Raw genomic sequence first — 19773 nt, 5'->3', positions numbered from 1 at the left:
TGCGTTATGCCATTGTTTTGTTTATCTTAGCAATTGTGGTATTCGTGTAAAGTAAGCTTTATTAATAAATTAAAACGTCGATGCATATTCCCATGACTATTAAGATTAAAATTATATAAATTTGATTATCTAATTGATTCTTGCATTTTAAAAAATCAGCATTTCTTGATGTTAATGTACGCTATTAAAAATTGTTGAATAATACCTTGTGCACAATATGACATATAGCCGTTTTATTCATTGGGGAAAATTGTAGTCTTGTCTTTTAGTTGAACATTTTCATCAACTTATGGACTCTCAATTCATTTTGTAATTCATAACCTCCAACCGTTGGATGACGTATAATTGCTTTGAAAATTATACTGCCCAGAATTCGTAGCTGTTTTGTTCAAATTTTGAAGAGTGATTCAATTCACATTGCCAAAATGTTTCTACGGTTGCAAAAAACTATTATCTTTCATAATAGTTTTTCATATTTATTCATGTCTCTGTCAGACATGAATGTGAATTGGCATAAAAAACAAATGTCTTTTATTCTACATGTCTAAGAAAAAATTGCACCAAATAGGTTGGCAGTCTAAATTTTCACAAAAAAATTGTTAGCTTGGCTAATCCATTAGCCAAGTTTCATTGTATTAGCTTGAATTTTCTGTAAAAACTTTTCTTATTGATTATTTTCAAATTTTTGATATAATTAAGATAGTTTTCTAAAAACTAAAAAACAGTTTACATATTCTTTGTAGTTCACTATATAGAACTTTTAAGCTTCTTTGCAATGGACAAAAGTGACATATTCAGAAAAATTTGGAGGTGGAGAGTTAATTTTAGTCTTTTTCCATGATCGACGCACGTTCACAGGTTAAATGTTTGTAGTCTATATTTCTCTCTGAAAACTTCACTTTGGGAGAGATCACTGATAAAAAACTTATATAAAACTTTTGGTTGTTTAATTTTCATAAGTCATAAGGTTGATTGACTGCTAATTTAATGCTGTTATATAGGATCAGGGTTGGTTGCTTGAAATCGATTTGATTTAAATTGTAATCAAAATCATGATTTAAATCAAGTGATTTTTTTTTAATCAATTGATTACAAAATTAATTTTATTTTTATAAATTAATTTGCATTTTTAGAATATGATGCTTTAAATTAAACTACACTGCATTTATACTATTTTAATTTCGACTGGCGCAACTACGTAGATCCCTCTTTTTTAGTGTGTAAGGGGCTGTGCACATATAACGTTATCAATTTTTCACATATTTTTGACCCCCCCCCCTCCCCTACGATATCAAACGTTATCATTACACGACCCCCCCCCTCACTCTATGATATCGTTATCAGGTACAAAAAAATTAAGTTTTTAATTCTATATCCCACCCATTAATTTATAAAATTATTTGTGTACAGTCAATATCAATACCATAATTATCAGTAATGTTTTTATAAAATCGAGGTATAATTAACAAAGGTATTAAAAATAGAATAATTTTAATATTACGACTAATATGTGATAAATTAAAAAATGTATTTGTTATAATTATTTTATCACGTATAAATTGACATTTAAAAAAGGAAATTTAAGAATTTACAATAATTAAGATAAGGAAAAATGAACAAAAATTAAGTGGAATACAGTGATGAATAATGAAATAATGTCACAATTCTTCCCATGTTGGTTCCATTAGTTCTATTATAGGTATCTCGTCTGAAATGTTTGGAAGATCACTTTTCAAATCTGCACTGCAATCACACTCATCTTTATCAATCCACTGTAGATCATCATCATCCCTAAAACAAGCCAAAAGTTCTGTCCGCCTGCGAGCAGCAATACGCTTTGGTTTCATTTTCTCAATGATCATGGCTTTTCCGCATACTTTTGAATGATCTTTTAAAGCCTTTAAGGTGCAATGATATATATCACACTTCACACAAATGCGTTTTTTCAAGATTTCGTCGTTTATTGATGGCAAGAACAAATCATATGCAATTTCACTAACATTTGAAGATGTCTGCTTCAGCTTGGCAGCATCCTGCATCAATTGCGCGGCACACAAAGGAAGATATGCTCCTCCCTTTTGAATGGTCAATCCCTCACTGACTGGAACAGGAACTGGCAAGAAATGGTTCTTTAAGATTGAACCAATATTTGATCGTTTTGGTGTACAGCACGATCGATCGTCACATTTTACTATTTGACACAAATATGTGGAACATCTCATATGTGTTCTTTTCCAACTCTGACAAACTTCTGAACTTATACGTTCACTTCCAGGTGCCTGATACTTTGCTACTACAGGGTAGTCATCAATTACTGTTGAATTCCATACTTCAGAGAGCACATTTGCAGCTGCTTCGAAGTTTTTCTTCTCTTTCTCGACATCAACAGTCTTACCACTCGAATCCAAGTGATTTCCGAAGTGATCATGTGGCAAAACTAAACCTGAGAGTTGGCGGCTAAGGGGTGCCATTCGCCTCTCTACTGCATTGTAGGCCGAACGACCAGGGGCATTTGTGGCTAGGAATACGGCATCCAAATCAAACTTTTTAAAAGTCTCAATTGCGGCAAGCTGTACTTTTTCATACCGAGGATTTTCGTCGGGGCCACCATCACTTGTGATGATTAATACTGGTTTTACAGTAGAATCTTCCCTTCGAACTAATTTTGAAAATTCTGGCAGAGTCATCACATTGTCTAAGTCAAATGCATGAGTTTCAGCAGTTGAAGAATCGTGTTTAGCAGAGCGAATCGCTATATAAGTTGGACCGGAATATGATACTCTTGTCGGATCGCATGGTTTACCATCTTTAATTACTAGTCCGGCATAAACACTTGGTATTAGTTTGTGTCTAGCTGCTTTCACAAAATCATGGTCTGGAAGTCGAACACGATAGTCTAAGTGCATTATCAATGGGCTTTGATTTTTAGCAGCTGTAATGCCAATTGGTACCCTACATTTATCATCAACTGACAGAAAGACAACATCTTGACTGGTTAACGTTGCGGATAATTCTTTCAGGTGATTGATTGTCATTTTACAAAACTCGCTGTCTGCGTGAGCTCTTCTTTGATTGTTTTGTGGTTGGCATAAACGGACCGGCACAGTAGTAACATGGCGCTTTCCTTCGACTGTAGAATAATTTCGCGGCAGTAATCGCAAGTAAGTAGCTGTTCTACTTAGCATTAATCCGTGATTTTCCTTCAGTTCGTTGTGCAAGTCGTCTAATGTCATACATGAATTAAGGGCTTCACAACGTCGTCGTCCATCTGCACCAGCTCCCTGCTTCGCCAGTTCACAAATCACTTTCAAAATCTCTGGTTGGTCATTTTCCAGAGCTGGTCTCCCTATTTTCTTAACTAACTTCATATTATCTTCAGGATATTTCTCTTCCAATGCCTCAAAAAGTTTTCTCTTTTTTTCTCGCGCTTTCCTATTGGCTTCAGCTACATTTATTAGCCGTTTTAATTGCTTTTCTAGATTTTTCACATCATCTCTGGCCTTTTGAATATCAGAGTGGCTCACTTCAGCGAGCCCAACATCCCTTTGACGCAAAATCAAGAAAAGCCGATCTTTCGCTAGGGCAATTTTTGAAATCAGTGTCTTTTGTGCTGGTGCTTCTCGGGCATTGTTGATGGGCTTCTCAGATGAATCTTTCGGAATAACTTCAGGTTCGGGTTTCGAATTCGTTATTTCGCTACTTCCAGAACTGGTACTGTCATTCATAGCTGTTGACGCTGCAATCTGTGCTTTCTTCTCCGTTGAAGGTACCTGTGTAAAAATAAATGTTGTTTAGTGAGCGCCTTTGGAGTGAATGTTATATTTTCAAACAAAATATTACATTCACTAAAAAGAATTATAATAAACCCTTGACCGAGATATTAAGAATACCAATCGATTAAAAAAATTCCATTCGAAAATTCGCATCGGTTCGAGAGTTATCGTGCGAAGAAACGTCCGTACGTCCGTACTAACATTACGATCTTAGTATACACTACGTGATCCTAATAAAGAAAAATCTGACAAGTGTAAGAAAAGTCAGAAATCCATTTTATCAAATATTCAGAAACTGCAATTCAAAACCAACAATCAAAATCACTATGCTAATCTTTGATAAGTTCTAACTTTTGTTTTGATATTTTTATTTTAAAAGGATGACTAGCCTGTTCCGCAGTTGTAAAGGGGACTAAATAAAAACGAAAAGTACAATTTACATTTAACAAATTTCTAACGTATATAAGAATGCAGAATAAAAGAAAAATAATCATTTTTCTAAAGCAAACACGATTCAGTTTCGATTTCATTAGAAAAAATGTTCTGATGAAAAAAAAATCTTCCTGTCTGCTAAGGAAAACAAAAAAAACAGAAGTTCATTGGAAATGACAAAAAAAAAAAAAAAAAAAAAAAATATAAAATCATAACTAAAAAAATAAATATTCTCTAATAAAAAAAAACTTCAAAAAAAATGTAAAATCAAAAATAGAATAATCAACCATGGTCAAAAAAGAAACTAAAAAAATATAACATTCATCTATAATTCCAAACGATAAAAAAAAGCAGATGTGTATAAAAGAAAGGAAACTGAAAAAAAAAATTAAATTAAAAATTCTCCCCGCTAAGAAAAAAAATCTCCTCCATAATGCTCCAATTTTCTAGTGAAACGGTTTTAGAGTAGAGTGGACGCAATAGTTTACATCCCCATGTTAATACCAACGCATGCATTATCAAATTTTTAGAAAAAACTTACCTTTGTCCAAAAGGATAAAAGCCCTGCTCTCTTTTTCTTTGCAATTTTGTTCAATTCTTCAAGCTTTCTCTGTAAAACAGTGTTGAATTCTGGATCAAACTTGTGAGCATTCCAAAATATGGTTGCCTCTCTCTGACAAACTTGTTTTGTTTTATCTGGATTTGCAGTTTGAATGCTTTTATGTAGTTCTAAAAACATTTTATTTTTATCCATTTCAAGAGATTTAGAAAACGTCTTCACACAACAAGAACGATTGCATCGATGAGTGTGACTCCACAAGTTGCCGTCTTCATTCCTTATCAGTTCGCAATTCGCATAACTTCATTGGTCAATAGGTAGAAAAAAAAAGCGAGGGAATGGAACAAAGGTGACATTGGGCGACCTTGGTCGATAGAACAAAAAGATGTATCCCAAGCGAATTCTCGGAATAACCGTGGGGGAGGAGGATTTGGCTCTGGAGTGCAGGTGTGATATTTCTGGTGTTATTTCAATCAATCGTTACTGTATGTGTTTTGTGCCTTAAATTAGAAATAAACTCGCGAATATTGCACGAAAAATACGAAAATTGCAATATTATACGAAAATTTAAAAAAGTGATAACGTTATCAAACTTAAAACCCCCCCCTCCCCCTCTCGATATCATACGATATCATTTGGCTTTACCCCCTCCCCCCCCCTAAAATGATAACGTTATATGTGCACAGCCCCTAACAGGTTTTAAGTCTCTTGCAATATTGCTTTTATTCCAAAATTACATATCTGAACAAAATAAAGATTTGTAGTTTTTCTTATAACACCATGACTAATATAATAAAAAAACAAATTGTTCAACACATTATTTTATGCTGAAAACGTACATGATAATGGAAAGCTTATCTTTAAGCAACGCATAAACTAAGTTATAAACATCATAACGTATTTATAAATCTTGAAAATTTATTGAATGTTCAGAGAACTTATTCTAATTTTAAGAGTAAGCTGAATGAATTCATCTGTTCTATGAAACATAGGTATGTTAACAAATGTACATAAGGCTGGATCTATAAATTTTGCCCCCCCCCCCCCCCCCGTCAGCAACAAAATCCGTAGGACCTCAGAAGCCAGTAGTGAATATTTGCAAAGTTAATAAGTCTTAGTGCTATTTTTTTTCAATTTATTGGACTGTTGGGCTCCTTAGGGACATGGGGGTCTGCGGGTACGCAGATCCGGTCCTGGTAAAGTAATTAATGTCACTCAATTGCATGCTGTTCCTGCTGTACACCATTAGCAAACATGCTTAATAAAGATCTCAAACTTTCTTATATCAATTTTTTAAATTTTTTTTTTAAATTTATTTTTTTGAAACAGTCAGTATGAATGAATGGCTGATGATTATTTTTGAAAGTAACTGGCTTCTGTAAAACTTCAAACAATAAACTAAACTAGAAGAAAAAAAAAATCTTAAAATTTTGGTCAGGTTGGGAAAGCTTTCCTTACTTTTTTCCCTAGTATGAACCCTACAAAACTAGATTTGATTTTTAGAAGTAGGTTATTAAATGATTTACAAATTTTGTTTTTATTGTTACATAACTAGATATTTTAGACACCCAAGAAGGCGTTCATGGATACATTTGCTACTGTGCTGATACATTTGTTGCAGATAGTGCATCCCCTGATAATTTTAAATTATTATCAATGTCAACTAATGAAAGGTAGATAAATTAATGAAAAAGTTTACATTACAGTTTTCTTTTACGGTTACGTGATTGAAAGCAAAAAACATTCTTATTAAAAATTTTGTTCACCAACTGTACATTGTTTTTCATACCTATAGGTAGTTTTGAGTTTTGTGCGCTGATACTTTATATATTTATCTTATTATGCATTATTATTAAAAAAATATTGTAATCCATTCATCAACAATTTAAGTTTGATTACTTGTCTTTCTCTTAAAGGGTGTAAAATGGAGGAACCGTGACTTTTTGCCATGTTGCATCTACAAAAGTTTTATAATGCTGTCTTCTAAGAAAAAGGATTTGAAATATTTGAGTGATGGTGTTGCTGGAAAATATGTAAAGAAAGATACTCCTCCTGATTTGCCAAGTAAGTTTTAAAAAATGTAATTATGATTTTTAATACTGAGTAAGATTAAATCACCAGTATATGACACTTTAAGGATTTATTTTTCTGTTTGTTAGCATAACTTGCTGTGAATTCAGGCTTGCTCACCCCCCTAAGAGTAAAGACCCCCCCCCCCCACACACACACAAAATGGAAAGCCGCTTTATAAAAAAAGAGAAATACCCTTTAGAAACCCCTTCTGAAAATTTCAGTGGTGCAGTCTGCACCATGACACTTATTAAATGTGAAACATTTAATAAGTGATAGCTCCACCATTTAATCCTTTATTATAATGTGACAAAAATTAGATGTGAATGTAAAAATTTTATTAATTTTTAACTTAAAAAAAGACCTTGAACCAGTAGTTGGCACCAAACAAAAACAAGAAAATCTTATGTTGACATTCTTTATTTTCAGTAGTAAGACACATGTAAATGAGTTTGTGTCTTGTCTACACAATATGAATGCTGGAATTGCTGTCATCGCCTTAGCTAGAGAATATGGACGCACACATGCTCGGATACATTTGCTATAGATATGTACATTTGCTGAAAATTGTTTATAATATCCTGAACACTGATTATCTTCAAAATGTGAACATAAATTTATGAAAAACGTTCATCATTGCTTTCACGAATACATGATTGAAAGCTAAAGGCTTTTTCTTACTAAAAGTTTTACCCACCCATTTTCATTCCTGCAGATAGTTTTGAGCTTTGTGTGCAGATACTTTGTTTTTATCTATATTCTTTGCAAGTCAGGGCCCTTGGCTTGCCCTTAGTTGCTTGGGCGGCAACATCTATGGTGCAGCAAGTTCACTCTACTGCTGTTTGTGTGTGTGTGTGTGTTTTTTAACCTCAATATGAAACTTAAAAGATGGGTAATGGTGGCGTTTTAAATTTTTGCTCGTGTTTTGAAAAATCGAAGATCTGACATTACAGGAATGTAAAAACAGTGATAGAAAATACTAAGATCTTTTTCTTATGATGTTGAACATTTTTTTGGTCTGTTTTTTCGTTTTCATCTCTTTTCCTTAGCCTTGACATTCCTCATTTTTTCTTTTCTAATTATTCCTTTTCCCGCTAATTTCTAAAAAAATCTGGGCACAGCTGTTCTAAGACTATAAAAGAAATTTTTTGTTTTGTATTTCCCAGATGGGAGTTTGTCAGCATTATAAACTGCTGTCACAAAAAAATAAACAAACCATTAACATTTTGATTTTGACTATTGTTAAAAACATTGTACTAAAAAAATAATGTATTTTAGATGAGTTTTTTTGTTCAAATTGCACATCTCTACTTATATTGTTAAAAGGCGAAGGCCATTTTAGGAATAACAAGAATATAAGTAACTTTGCTGTGTGAAAATGTGTCAATTTTCTCCTTAAAGTGCTGTAAATCTGTAAATACATTCATTAAATGTTGAACCCATTCATTGTCTTTTTTTTTTCATTTTTCATGTTTAAAAAATTAAACTGTCTGTGATTTAAACAAGCATCTATTCTATACACTTCGCTTCTTTTGCATCAATGTTGCACTTTCTCCAAGTACGCACTGTACTTTGAGTAGTGATGTTCCGGATATCCGTATCCGCGGATATCCGAGGGAAAAAGATCTGTATCCGTATGCGCTACTTTTTTGACGGATCTTAAACGGATCATTTCTATTCTAAATTTTTTTAAATATTTCTATAAAAGGTATTGATTCAAATATTGAAAGGTAGGAATTGTAAGGAAACATCCAACTTATATACAGTAGGAGCAATAATCTTGTTAAGTAAATTTTAAACACAATTTTCAGCCTTTATACGCGTGATTGGTAGTGATTTCATAGTCAGAAGATAAGGAGAAAAAGGTCAATGATTTAAAATTTTTACCCGCTGTCATTTCATATTTGTTCACAAATGTGTGTTCTGACCCGCGAAATTCATCATTCATAATATGAGGTGGGCTCTCTGGGACATATTCTTTTTTTTTTTAATTTTTAATTTAATATTAGTTTTTGTTATTGATTTGGGGTTTCATTTTTGTTTTTCTCGGCATCCTTTAAAAAAGGTAAGACTAAATTCTCTATTTACTGTTTGTAAAGGTGTTCCCAGCTCTGTATTTCGTCGGTCGGAGAAGTTCGGTGGAAGGGGTCAGCGCAGGGGCGGCATTTCACCATTTCATTTAGGGGGTCGAGTTTTTTAAATATGTATAATCCAAAGCGAAACCAAACACACATTAGCTAACAAGAAGTTGTTATAAAATCGGTCTAGTATGAATAAAATTAGTGTTTAGAAACAATTAAAATTTTGATTCATTGACTAAAAAGTTATCATAAAAACATCTCGCAGCTAAAGATTTTATACCTTTTTGGAAAAATTATAATGCATGATTTTTCGAATTCGGAAGAGCAGGGAATCTTGTTACTAATCTATCAGTGTCCAATGTCGTGCTGTTTTGCAAGTTCAGCTAAATAGAAAAGGTTTTTTTTTCCCCTTTGTGCCTCGAAAATATTTCTCTAACCTCCTGAGACACAAAAAAAAATCTTTCTCTACTAGCTGAACCGATTGTAATAGTTAAAAAATAATTGAAGTAACACAAAGTTATGTATAAAAGCACTTTTTATATCTTGCTCTTCAAAATCACCCATGCTACTTCTAAAACTGTGAGGGGCTTAAACTTTTCATCATTGAATAATCTAGTCATGTCGGTGCTCGCAGCTTCAATGAGATATCATCTGCCTCCAGCTCTGTTATTCACTATTCCAGACTGATGAGCCCATAATAAGGACGAAACTGCAGTCTCCGGATGTGAAAACCATTCTGTCGGTATATTGCTTGTAATTGTTCTTTCCTCATGCTAAAAATTTTACTCACAGTTGAAACATTTTATTTTTCGTTTTCAAAATCCAATCCAAAAAACCATAATCCCAGCCAACCATACAGAAAAATAATTATCATCAAATTTTGTGTTAATTTCATTCGAAACTGAATCTATTTTCATACAAAATATTCAAAAATCAATGTTTGACTTCACATCATCATGTCGATTTTTGTCACTTTTTTTTTTTTTTTTGCGCCTTTTTAAAATTGGCTAGGAGGAAGAATTTTTTTTTTGAAAAATTTCACGATTGATTGAAATGTACACACAGATCAATTGTAGATTGAACTGTGGTTTGAATAGTCGAGTAGCGGATTGAAGATATAGATTTTGATAGAGTAAAGCATTTTTCAAAAACCTTTTCCCGATACAAACAAATTGGATAAAAATTCAAACGAAGTCATACATGCTAAAGGGCATGAGCTTTTTCATCATTGAAAGAATCGTTTTGCAATAATTCTTCCAGTCGTCAAATCACTGCTTTGAAGTTATAGAGAAATGGTTTTATCGTTTTAACTCTTGAAGATTATCTTGTGTCACTCCGCGATTGCATAATTATAGAGCCCCATAAAAGGTATTTGGTTAATATGTCTTTTTTTTTTTCAATAATCACATGCATTTTGCAGTGTATTGAGCAGCTGAAACGTGTTTCTAGCAGAAGAAAGCGATGAACACTCATTAAATAAACATACACTTAAAATGAGCGTAAAAGTGAATGTAAAATATCAAGGAAATTTCTTGTGAAAACCATGCTGCCACACCACTTTTCACGAGCCTCTCGTATTGGACATACCATCGTAACACTGGGCACACAAGTGTGAAATATTTAGCCTATATGAGGCAATGTCGTCTTTAGTTAAAATTAACCATGATTTTCTATCAGTTTTCTATGTTCTGAAAAAGCCGAAAATACTTCATGAATTTTTAAGTCATCATCCAAATAACGAAAAACACTTCTTCTAGTCTGAGAATGTGTCGAGTTTCATCAAATAGTTGCTGAGAACCAGCGAGATTTCCTTTAGTGAACATTTATTTCCGACTTACGTAAATTGAATTCACCCATTTTCTATCATTCTGCTCAAAAAATTTGGGGGTGCAACCGCCCCCTCTTGATCCCCCTATTTTCCGCCCCTGGGTCAGCGCTGCATTTATGCTGAAATAAAATGGGAAAATTATTTCTAGCCTGTCCAGTAGCAGCTTTACACTCTTGCTCCTGTATCTTAAATATACCGAGTAAGCTAGAAATAATTTTTCACATTCCATCTAAGCATTAATGCAGCGCTGACCCATTCCTTCCAATTCTCCCTCAATTTTAACGGAGATTTTTTTAAAGAGTAAATCATAGTCTTGATTATATTTTTGCCTCAGTTGACATTTTTTGAAGAAAGTGCCATTATTCTGACGGGAATACCTTTCACAACAAATTTTACTCTTGAATAGTTGAATTGGGTAAAAAAAAAAATGAGATCCGTATCCGCGGATCTTGACTCTAATGATCCGGATCCATATCCGGATCCGCGGATCTACTTTTTTAACGATCCGGCACATCACTAACTTTGAGTAACTTTGTTTGGAGTGTATGCAAGTGCAAATGCTTTGTACGCTGTCATTTAAATTTTGAGTTTCTCCGAAAATGTTAATTTCTTTTAAATTTTGGAATGAACTCATAGTACTGAATATTTCTATTGAAGGGACATACTGAAATGTTTCAATAATGAATCTGTAATGTTGCTGAATTACATTCTTGTTGTAATTATTTCTCTTTGTTCTCATTAGTTGTCAATGTATGGACTCCAGTAAGTCATCAACCGCCAACCAAAAAAATAGTTTCACTCACTCGGAAGTTGTCAGACAAAAGCACCAAAGAAACAAAACCGATTCCCAAACCTGCTCCTCAGCCAACTTCGCTGGCTCAAAAATGTGCCATAGCATCGCAAAGTCAGATGCCAGCTGCATCCAAAGTAACTCATCCAAGTCTTCCCGTCAGTCAAGATATAGGACCACTTCAACGACCCTCTCCTTTGCTACAGCACAATCCAGTTGCATCCATTGGAGCTCAAAGAGGTTTACATAGCCCCCCTCAAAGTCCTACTCCCACTCCACCTCCTTTTTCAGGAAAAGTTTCGCCCGTTAACAAAGCAGAGAATGTTGTAAGGTAAATTAGTACTTAAATTGTGATTGATAATGTGAGCCAAATCAATGTTTATGATAATTTTGGGACTCTAACTGCTGCCTAGATTTTTTTTTTAAACAGAGCTCCTGCATGGTTAAGGAAAACTTAAAATTAGTTATTTGAAAATAATGTCACATAAAGTCTGAGAAATTAAAAAACTGTGAAGAAGGGGTAGGGAAATCAGAATAAATTTCCACTCAGTAGGATGAAAAATATGTTGTTTAGTAAATATATGTAAGACATTAGTTGTTGCAAATTTTAGACAATAATACCCTTTTCACATGTTAATTATTTATTGCTATTATTTTTGTTTTTATGTGAGTATAATACTTTAATTATTTTTTCTCTCTTAAAAGTTCTAAAATTCAAGTAAATGTAGTTTGAGGTCAGGTATGTTAGCTGTGATAATAGTCCAAACCTACTGTTTATCTAAAGTGGAGAAAAATGTTCTAATCTTGAAGTTCCCTTCGTTGGTGCAAATAGAGAAAAATATGTACGCTAACATTCTTTAAACATATGCATGAATTCTCCTAGATAATATACACAGAAACCTGTTTTTATCTGGTGGATAGGGGCCGCATAAAAAATTGTACGAAACTTCACAAGTAGCTATTGTTTTTGCAAAACAGTTAAAAGATATCTTCTTTTATGTGGCATATAGGCAGGGTTCGAAAGTATCATGATATTTTCAAAAATACTGAAAATTTCCAATATTTTGATATGTATAGGATATTTTGATATATATCCGATATTTTCAATTAGCACAAATTAAAGTCTTCAAAATAGTAAATGCATCCCCAAATCACTCTTTATTTTCTTATATAATAGTTACAATATGTAGGCAATTAAGGTTTCTTTCATTATTTATATCTAATATTTTCATTTTACATTTCTATCGATGTCAATGGAGTTAATTTAGCATTAGCTGTTTTACTCATTTTCTTCTGTTTGCTACTTTTACAGTTATATTATTCAGAAATAAATAATATGTATTATTCAGTGCACAGTCATAACATCTTCTTTTCTTCTGAGCAATGTTTAATATTTAATTAGGCACTTTTGATATGAATTAAAATTGTTATATTATTAATAATTTTATGAATATAAAACACAAGTCTAAAGGAATATTATATTATTTTGTTATATTAATGATGTATTAATACATCATAAAAATATAGTACATAACTTTTTAATTATTTTTAATAATTAACAATAATACTATGATTAATATACTTTTTGTAATGAAAATACCGTAGTTGAAAAAATAAATATCAAAACATCATGATATTTTCAAAATAAATATCGAATATACAATTGACTCCCACTACAACGTGATTCAACTTACGCGAAATGGCTATAACTCGAGTTTTTCACGAGTAATGAATTTTAGAGCTAACACGAACTCCTCGTCCACAACAAGAATTTATTTGGAAGGATGTATGGGGCTTCGTTATTGACTACTAAATATTGAATTCGTGAATGTTATTGCATCCTTTAGCATCACTGACGGCAAAAATTCTTACATTAAAGTTGTGTACGCATCGTGTTGTTAGTGTATCAAATAACCATTCAGCATTTTTCACTAGTCTGAGACTGAGCACAGTAGGCCTTGTCCCCCATGGACTGTCGTGCCACTGGGTTTGGTGTTTGACCTTTCATTAATTTATTTATTTTCATTCTAAATATTAAAGTTGATGAAATATAATGGCCCCTTAGCGCTGTGCTAGGCTGCAGTGGCTGTCGTGCCACTGGGTTTGGTGTTTGACCTTTCATTAATTTATTTATTTTCATTCTAAATATTAAAGTTGATGAAATATAATGGCCCCCTAGCACGCTGTTTTGTCTAAAGTTTGTAAAGATGGGGAGAAAAAGAAAGTTTCTGACAAAAAAAGAGGTTAAGATTCTTGATATGCTTAAACAACTACAAAACGTCGACGGTAGCAGGAAACTAAGTACTTGTATGAATTAAACCTTCCATATATGCCATTTAAAGTCAAAACAAAAAGATATCTGTAAAAGTTCAGAATTTAGTTTCAATATTGAAGCTTGCAGAGTTTAAGCAAATTAAATATTATGAAAATGGAAGCTGCTCTTGTATTGTAGATTAAGGTGATCAGAAAGAGGGGATGTTGCCATAAATGGAAAAGTTATAAAAGAATAGATGAAGCAATCGTATTTAAAAAAGTATTAGATAAGAAAAACTGTCTGATCATGGAGCATAAATAATCATCATCTGCGGTTTTTAACTCATAAATATTATTAACTGTATCTACTATACAGTACTATTATAGTGCAGCATTTTATTAGTGCTTTACACTGGCCGTACCGTGTTGTTTTTTATTTTGTCTTCGCTTCCATTGATATTTCATTTTGTGCATCTTGAAATATTTTACTTTGAATAAAACAGCTTTTTTCATTTTTTTAAATGCAGTAAAAATTCAGTTCCTTATGTTAGAAACTGTAATGTATTGTTGAGAAACGCTTTAAAGCAGTTTGAGGTGTATTTACAAATGTCTAAAAGAATTTGACATGTTTCTAAAAGCATTGTATACATACATTTTTCCACAACGTGAAATTTCGACTTATGCGAGGAGTCATGGAACGCATCCCTCGCATAAGTCAGGACTCGACTGTATATCGTGATATATATCATGATATATATCGACCAATAATTTTCGGTGAACCCTACTTATAAGGACTGCATAAAAAAAATCGCGTAGAAAATAACCCAAAAACTTGCAAAACAATTAGGAATGCATTCTTTAAACGAAATCAAAACAAATCAAGTGATGATAATTTTGTCGAACAGTCGGACAAAATTTCCAGAAAAACAAAATTTTTGGGAAGTCAGAGTGACCTTCCATCAGGGTGGGTGCCCCTGACGACACCTGAAAACACGACTTCGCTTTTATTTTATTAATAGCTTTGTCACTTGAGTCCCAATCTGATTGAAATTTTCATATATCGCACAAAAACAGTTTGCACAAAAAAAAAAAAAAAAAAAAGACCGCCCAAAAACAGGTTTGAGTGTATTGTTTTTTTTTCTTTGTATGCTACTAACACCCTCTTAAGCAATTTACTAAAAAGAATGCTTAAAATATGCCTGTGTTTCCATTGCTTTACATAAGTTTTTTTCTTAAAAAGTTTTAAAAAATGAGGACATTTCAAACTCACAGAAAGCCTAGGAAAATCTGATAAATTTATTTTTAAAAAAGTGTAGTGACTCTGAAAATTTGTTCATGGGCTCCTTAATTTGATTTGGATGATGATTGAACTGAGCTTAAAGATTTATAAACTAAGAAAAAGTTCATCCACTGTTATACTCGTATATTTCCACTTATACCTCTGGCATTCTTTGGGGGCAAAAAGGTGGATGATTGATAAAAAAATTGTTACTGTCTGGATTCAAACTTTTAGTTTCTAGAATTCCAATGATGGAAAATCTAAGAATGAGCTGATCTAGGAGAAGTTTCTGAGGAATTAAAGGGCTATTGTACAAAGCATGATGATACTGTAGTCAAGATTGAATTTGGATAAATATAAATTATTGCTCTCCTTACAAAAAATTTTCCACTAATGCCACAACAATTTTTTTACAAAATATTTAAGTTGGTTAGGTATTTTATTCACTTCAGATAGACTTAGAATTATCAGATATTTTTAGAAAAAGCAGTTTGAATGGGAGATTGCATGATATTATTTAGTAAATACATTTTTTGTTGCACTTGGCAGAAAAAGTGTCTAGCCCTAAAGGGTATTTATTTTTATTTCAACCAATGGAGGAGTAGTTTTAGATCTAGGTAAACTGATGTGTTAACACCCACCCCCTAACTATTCATTTTTATACTTTGTTTAACTTAATTTGAAATGCAGTGACTGAGAAGGGAAAAGTCAACATAGTATTTTGTAATATCAACTGTATTGCAGCTTGAAAAACGTAGATGAGCTTGCTTTGTTCTTTTAAAAAAGAACGAAAAAAGTCAGGTGAAAAATGCATTCAATTTACTGTCCGCAGTATGCTTTGAAGTTCAGAAAAGAACTTTTTTTTTGCAAAGTATTTAAATATGACTTGAAATGTTTTTTATGCGAAATTTTCTGCTTTCTACTTTTTTGATTCCCCTTTCTCATCATTAGATTTAAATTTTCTGCTGTTTTGAGAATTAGCTATTCTCACCCTGATTAATTATTTATCTGTAATTTTTAGCAGGCTGTGCACCAGTGCATCTGAAAATTTTCTTCGTGGAAGCTCCTTTGGGCAGTCATCTGACACTGACAACCATTCTGTGCAACAAATCAGTCTGCCTCGCTATCAGTCTCACATATATGTTAATCATTATGTGACAAATTCAAATGCTGAAAATGAATGTAGAGTATATGAGGTTGACAATGGTAATTATATTCTATTCTCTTTTTGGAGAGTTATTGTTTCGCATTTCTACTTTTCAGTTTTTATCTCATCCAAAAGCCACATAAGTATTTTCAGTAAGCTACCGCCCCATAACCACATGAGTAGTTTGATTTTTTACCATAAGTTTTACTAAATATTTCTCATCCTCCTAGTTTCTTTTTTTGAAAATGTTCAATCCATTACTTTTTCCTAGATGTTTTTTTTAAACAAAACCTTGTAAAATGGACCAGCTACCCTGTGAGCAGGGTATGTATTATTATTGGGGCCATGTCATTTGACACATTGAACTGCATTGCGTATACAACTTATGTTACAATTTTAGTGATAAATATGATTTAATATTGTTACTAACTTGTTTTCTTTCATGTATAGACTGAAAAACATGAGTTTAATGATCAATGTAACATATTAAATTAGTTTTAATTCATAAAATGTCTTTAATCAAAAAATAATAAGTAATCATTACTTCATAATTATTTTTTTAAATTCAAAAGTAAAATTATTTTTAATAGTTATGAGATACTTATGTTTTGCTAAATGATATCTGTGAATGTAAAAAAAATCTGCAACTTCCCAAGCAGACACTGAGTTTCTGAAGAAAGATATATGAGGTATTCAGAACTAAAAGTGAATAAAGTATTTCCACTTACTTTAGCTCTGTGCATCTCACTTATGAACGCAAGCCTTTCATTCATTTATTTTGAGAATAACATACAAAAAGAAAAATTGGAATGAATTATTACGGTACTTATTAACGCCACCGCAGCTACAGATTTGGGGCGCTTTCCCTTATTGCCAAAACAAGGTGACAATGATCCAAAAAATAATTGCGTACTCTTGCAAACAACAAATGTGCCAAATGATTGCTCTTGATTGGCGCATTAGTGCAACCTCTGCTGTGGTGGCGTTAATACGCTAAGTATTATTATTACTGTTTGGTATTGTTAGTACATGTAAAAATGATATTTTCCCAGATGTGCAGTAAACAAGAATGTATAAGAGTAGAAATAAAAATGTTGGAAGCGGGAAAATTCATATAAGTTTTTTAAATTATCTGTTATAAATATGGTTGAATTTTGACCCCTGTGGGAAAACTAGATTAGAGTTTAAATGAATCAAGTTAAAATAGACTTGTCCACTTTTGATCTATATGCCTCACATGTCACGTGTATGCACGGTTGCATCAACAACATTTTTTTCTTTGACAATTTTTTTCTCCATTGCACCCTTTGAAAACATGTCCCATAATGCAGCTCATCTATTTTTGAAGTCACATAGCCCTTCATAATGTACTGTATTGTTTTTTTATTTGCCAGCTTTTCCCGTAACATACTGTCTAACTTTTGTCTTATTTTGAGATGTGAACTAAGCTCTTTCTTCAAATTCATTATGAGGCAATTTATCATTAGAATACTATGTACAGTAAAACCTGCAACGTTGGACCACCTGTCTACGTTGACTGCTACTGTCAGGTACAGAATGAGTCCTGGGTCATATATCAACCTTAATGACTTGATATATGACTCGCTTTGACCACTTGTCTAAGTTGACCACTTAAGTCATGACACTCCAGGTGGTCAACTTACAGTTTTCACTGTACTATGATTAAGAGCTTTGCTTTTAAACTACTACATTACCTCATAAACATAACAAATAGTTACTGTTATATGACATGCAATCTTAGAATTTAAACAAATAAATTTGCATAGATACCTTTTTTTGGACGGATTATCCTGAGCAGCAGAAACTGTAGTAACACTGTGTTTGCTTGATATGTATTCATACATAACTAATAAACTTTTGTAAATGCTTGATTTTAATTAAAATTTTATATACTCTAAGCTATTTACTGTAGGGAAGATAATCTTAAACATACGAGAGATTTTCTCTAAACTTAACTGTTGAAAATAAATACATATACAAAAGTGTACCTTTTTTCTCACCCCAGGTTGAAAACTCGCACCCCTTAGGCACCTCTGGTTCTAACCGTGTACAAGTCACGTCGGACGCAATTGAATTTTGTTTATAAATTTTAATAATTTCCAGCGACTAATTTTTTTTTACTTCTTCATTTTTTCGTGTATGTAACAAAGTATCAATGGTTTGTACATTAGTGATTCATTAAGAGTTTTTAAATATTTTTTACCATTTCGTGTAACAGTGGGAAAAAAGGCCTTCGAAAAATCTTTGCTCAAGAAAAGGTGCAATTACAGAACTAGCAAAAAAAGAAATAACAATTTTAGTACTTATTTGTGTCTGCAATTTCAAGGGGAAAAAAATCTCAACATTAATGCAAATACAAATACAAAAGTGACAACCAGCAACAGGCTCTGGGCCCAGCTAGGCTGGTCCTAGTCAATTTACAATCCCCAGTGAAGATCAATGGCCCTCTTAAAACTATCTACTCCCTTGCTCAATACTACCTCTTCCGGTAAGCTGTTCCAAGGTTCCACTACCCTGCTAAAATAATTTTTCCTAATATCCATGTTAGCCTGAGATTTAAATAGCTTAAAACAATGACCCCTTGTCCTGTTTTCAGTGCTAAACTTCAGCCCCGTAACATCTTTCATTTTAATGAATTTAAACAACTGAATCATGTCCCCTCGGTCTCCCCTTTGCTCAAGACTACATTTTTAGCATTCTAAGCCTGGAATTGTAGTCTAAATGAGAAAGTCCATTTATTGGCCTTGTAGCCCGCCTTTGAACCCTTTCCAATACAGTAATATCTTTCTTAAATGTTAAGGATAATTGTTATGCACCTATTAAGTGTTGTAAACTCAAAACTCTTCATTCTATCAGAAAAATCAACAATTCAGAGCTTAATAAAAGTGATTTTGACTCTTATTTTTGATAGAATAACCTTTTGTGTAGTTTTTAAACTTGTTGCATTCAATTTTTATTACATAAGAAGAATATGTCAGTTTGTAACAAAATCAAAGTTCAGCAGCAAAAGTACTACCTGTACAGGGCCTAAAATTCTGGGGATAAAGATTTTCAGGGAATGATTCATCCCTGACAAGATTTCTGTCCAAATTTCTCAAATCCTATCCTTAAAAATAGGCTGTTTTAAAACTAGGATAGTTTCATTGGCACTCAGCTTTTCTGTTTTAGTTGCCAAAATGTTCTGCTTAGAAGTAATTTTTAAGTCATTCAAGTAGGTTAAGTGCAGTTTTCTGCATAATATATAATTCTACTCTACATAATATATAATGCTATCCAAAAAAAAATGATATGGTAGGATCGGCAAATTATTTTTTTGTAAAATGTTTGTTGTCAAAACGGATGACTGGATGTTAATTTCTGGTTATCAAACTAAAATTTTTAATCCTAAAATACCATAATGACTGCTTATTTTGAACCTTGCCTTCACCTGGAAAAGATACATCAAAATAAGTGATTGCTGAATATTTAGATAAAATTATGTGCAAAGAGCAAGACGACGAACAGGAAGTTTTACAATAGGGGAACACCCAAAAGGTTTAA

General features: G+C 32.6%; 1 protein-coding gene across 2 annotated transcripts in view; it reads left to right on the top strand.

Moving 5' to 3' along the window:
* The window catches only part of LOC129230074 (scaffold protein salvador-like), a 72596-nt gene continuing 52823 nt past the window's right edge, over positions 1 to 19773 (top strand). Inside the window, exons 1-4 of one of the 2 annotated variants that reach the window (XM_054864462.1) lie at positions 1 to 51; positions 6681 to 6828; positions 11486 to 11864; positions 16087 to 16271. In XM_054864462.1, coding sequence (XP_054720437.1) covers positions 6738 to 6828; positions 11486 to 11864; positions 16087 to 16271 — 655 coding nt within the window. In that variant the 5' untranslated portion in view covers positions 1 to 51; positions 6681 to 6737. The remainder of the gene's footprint in view (positions 52 to 6680; positions 6829 to 11485; positions 11865 to 16086; positions 16272 to 19773) is intronic. The other variant, XM_054864463.1, reaches the window with a different exon arrangement.

The sequence above is a fragment of the Uloborus diversus genome, chromosome 9, assembly GCF_026930045.1.
Source record: "Uloborus diversus isolate 005 chromosome 9, Udiv.v.3.1, whole genome shotgun sequence".
In the NCBI taxonomy this organism is placed as follows: domain Eukaryota; kingdom Metazoa; phylum Arthropoda; class Arachnida; order Araneae; family Uloboridae; genus Uloborus; species Uloborus diversus.
Note: the sequence above shows the minus strand (reverse complement) of the source record. Positions and strands in the feature narration are given on the sequence as shown.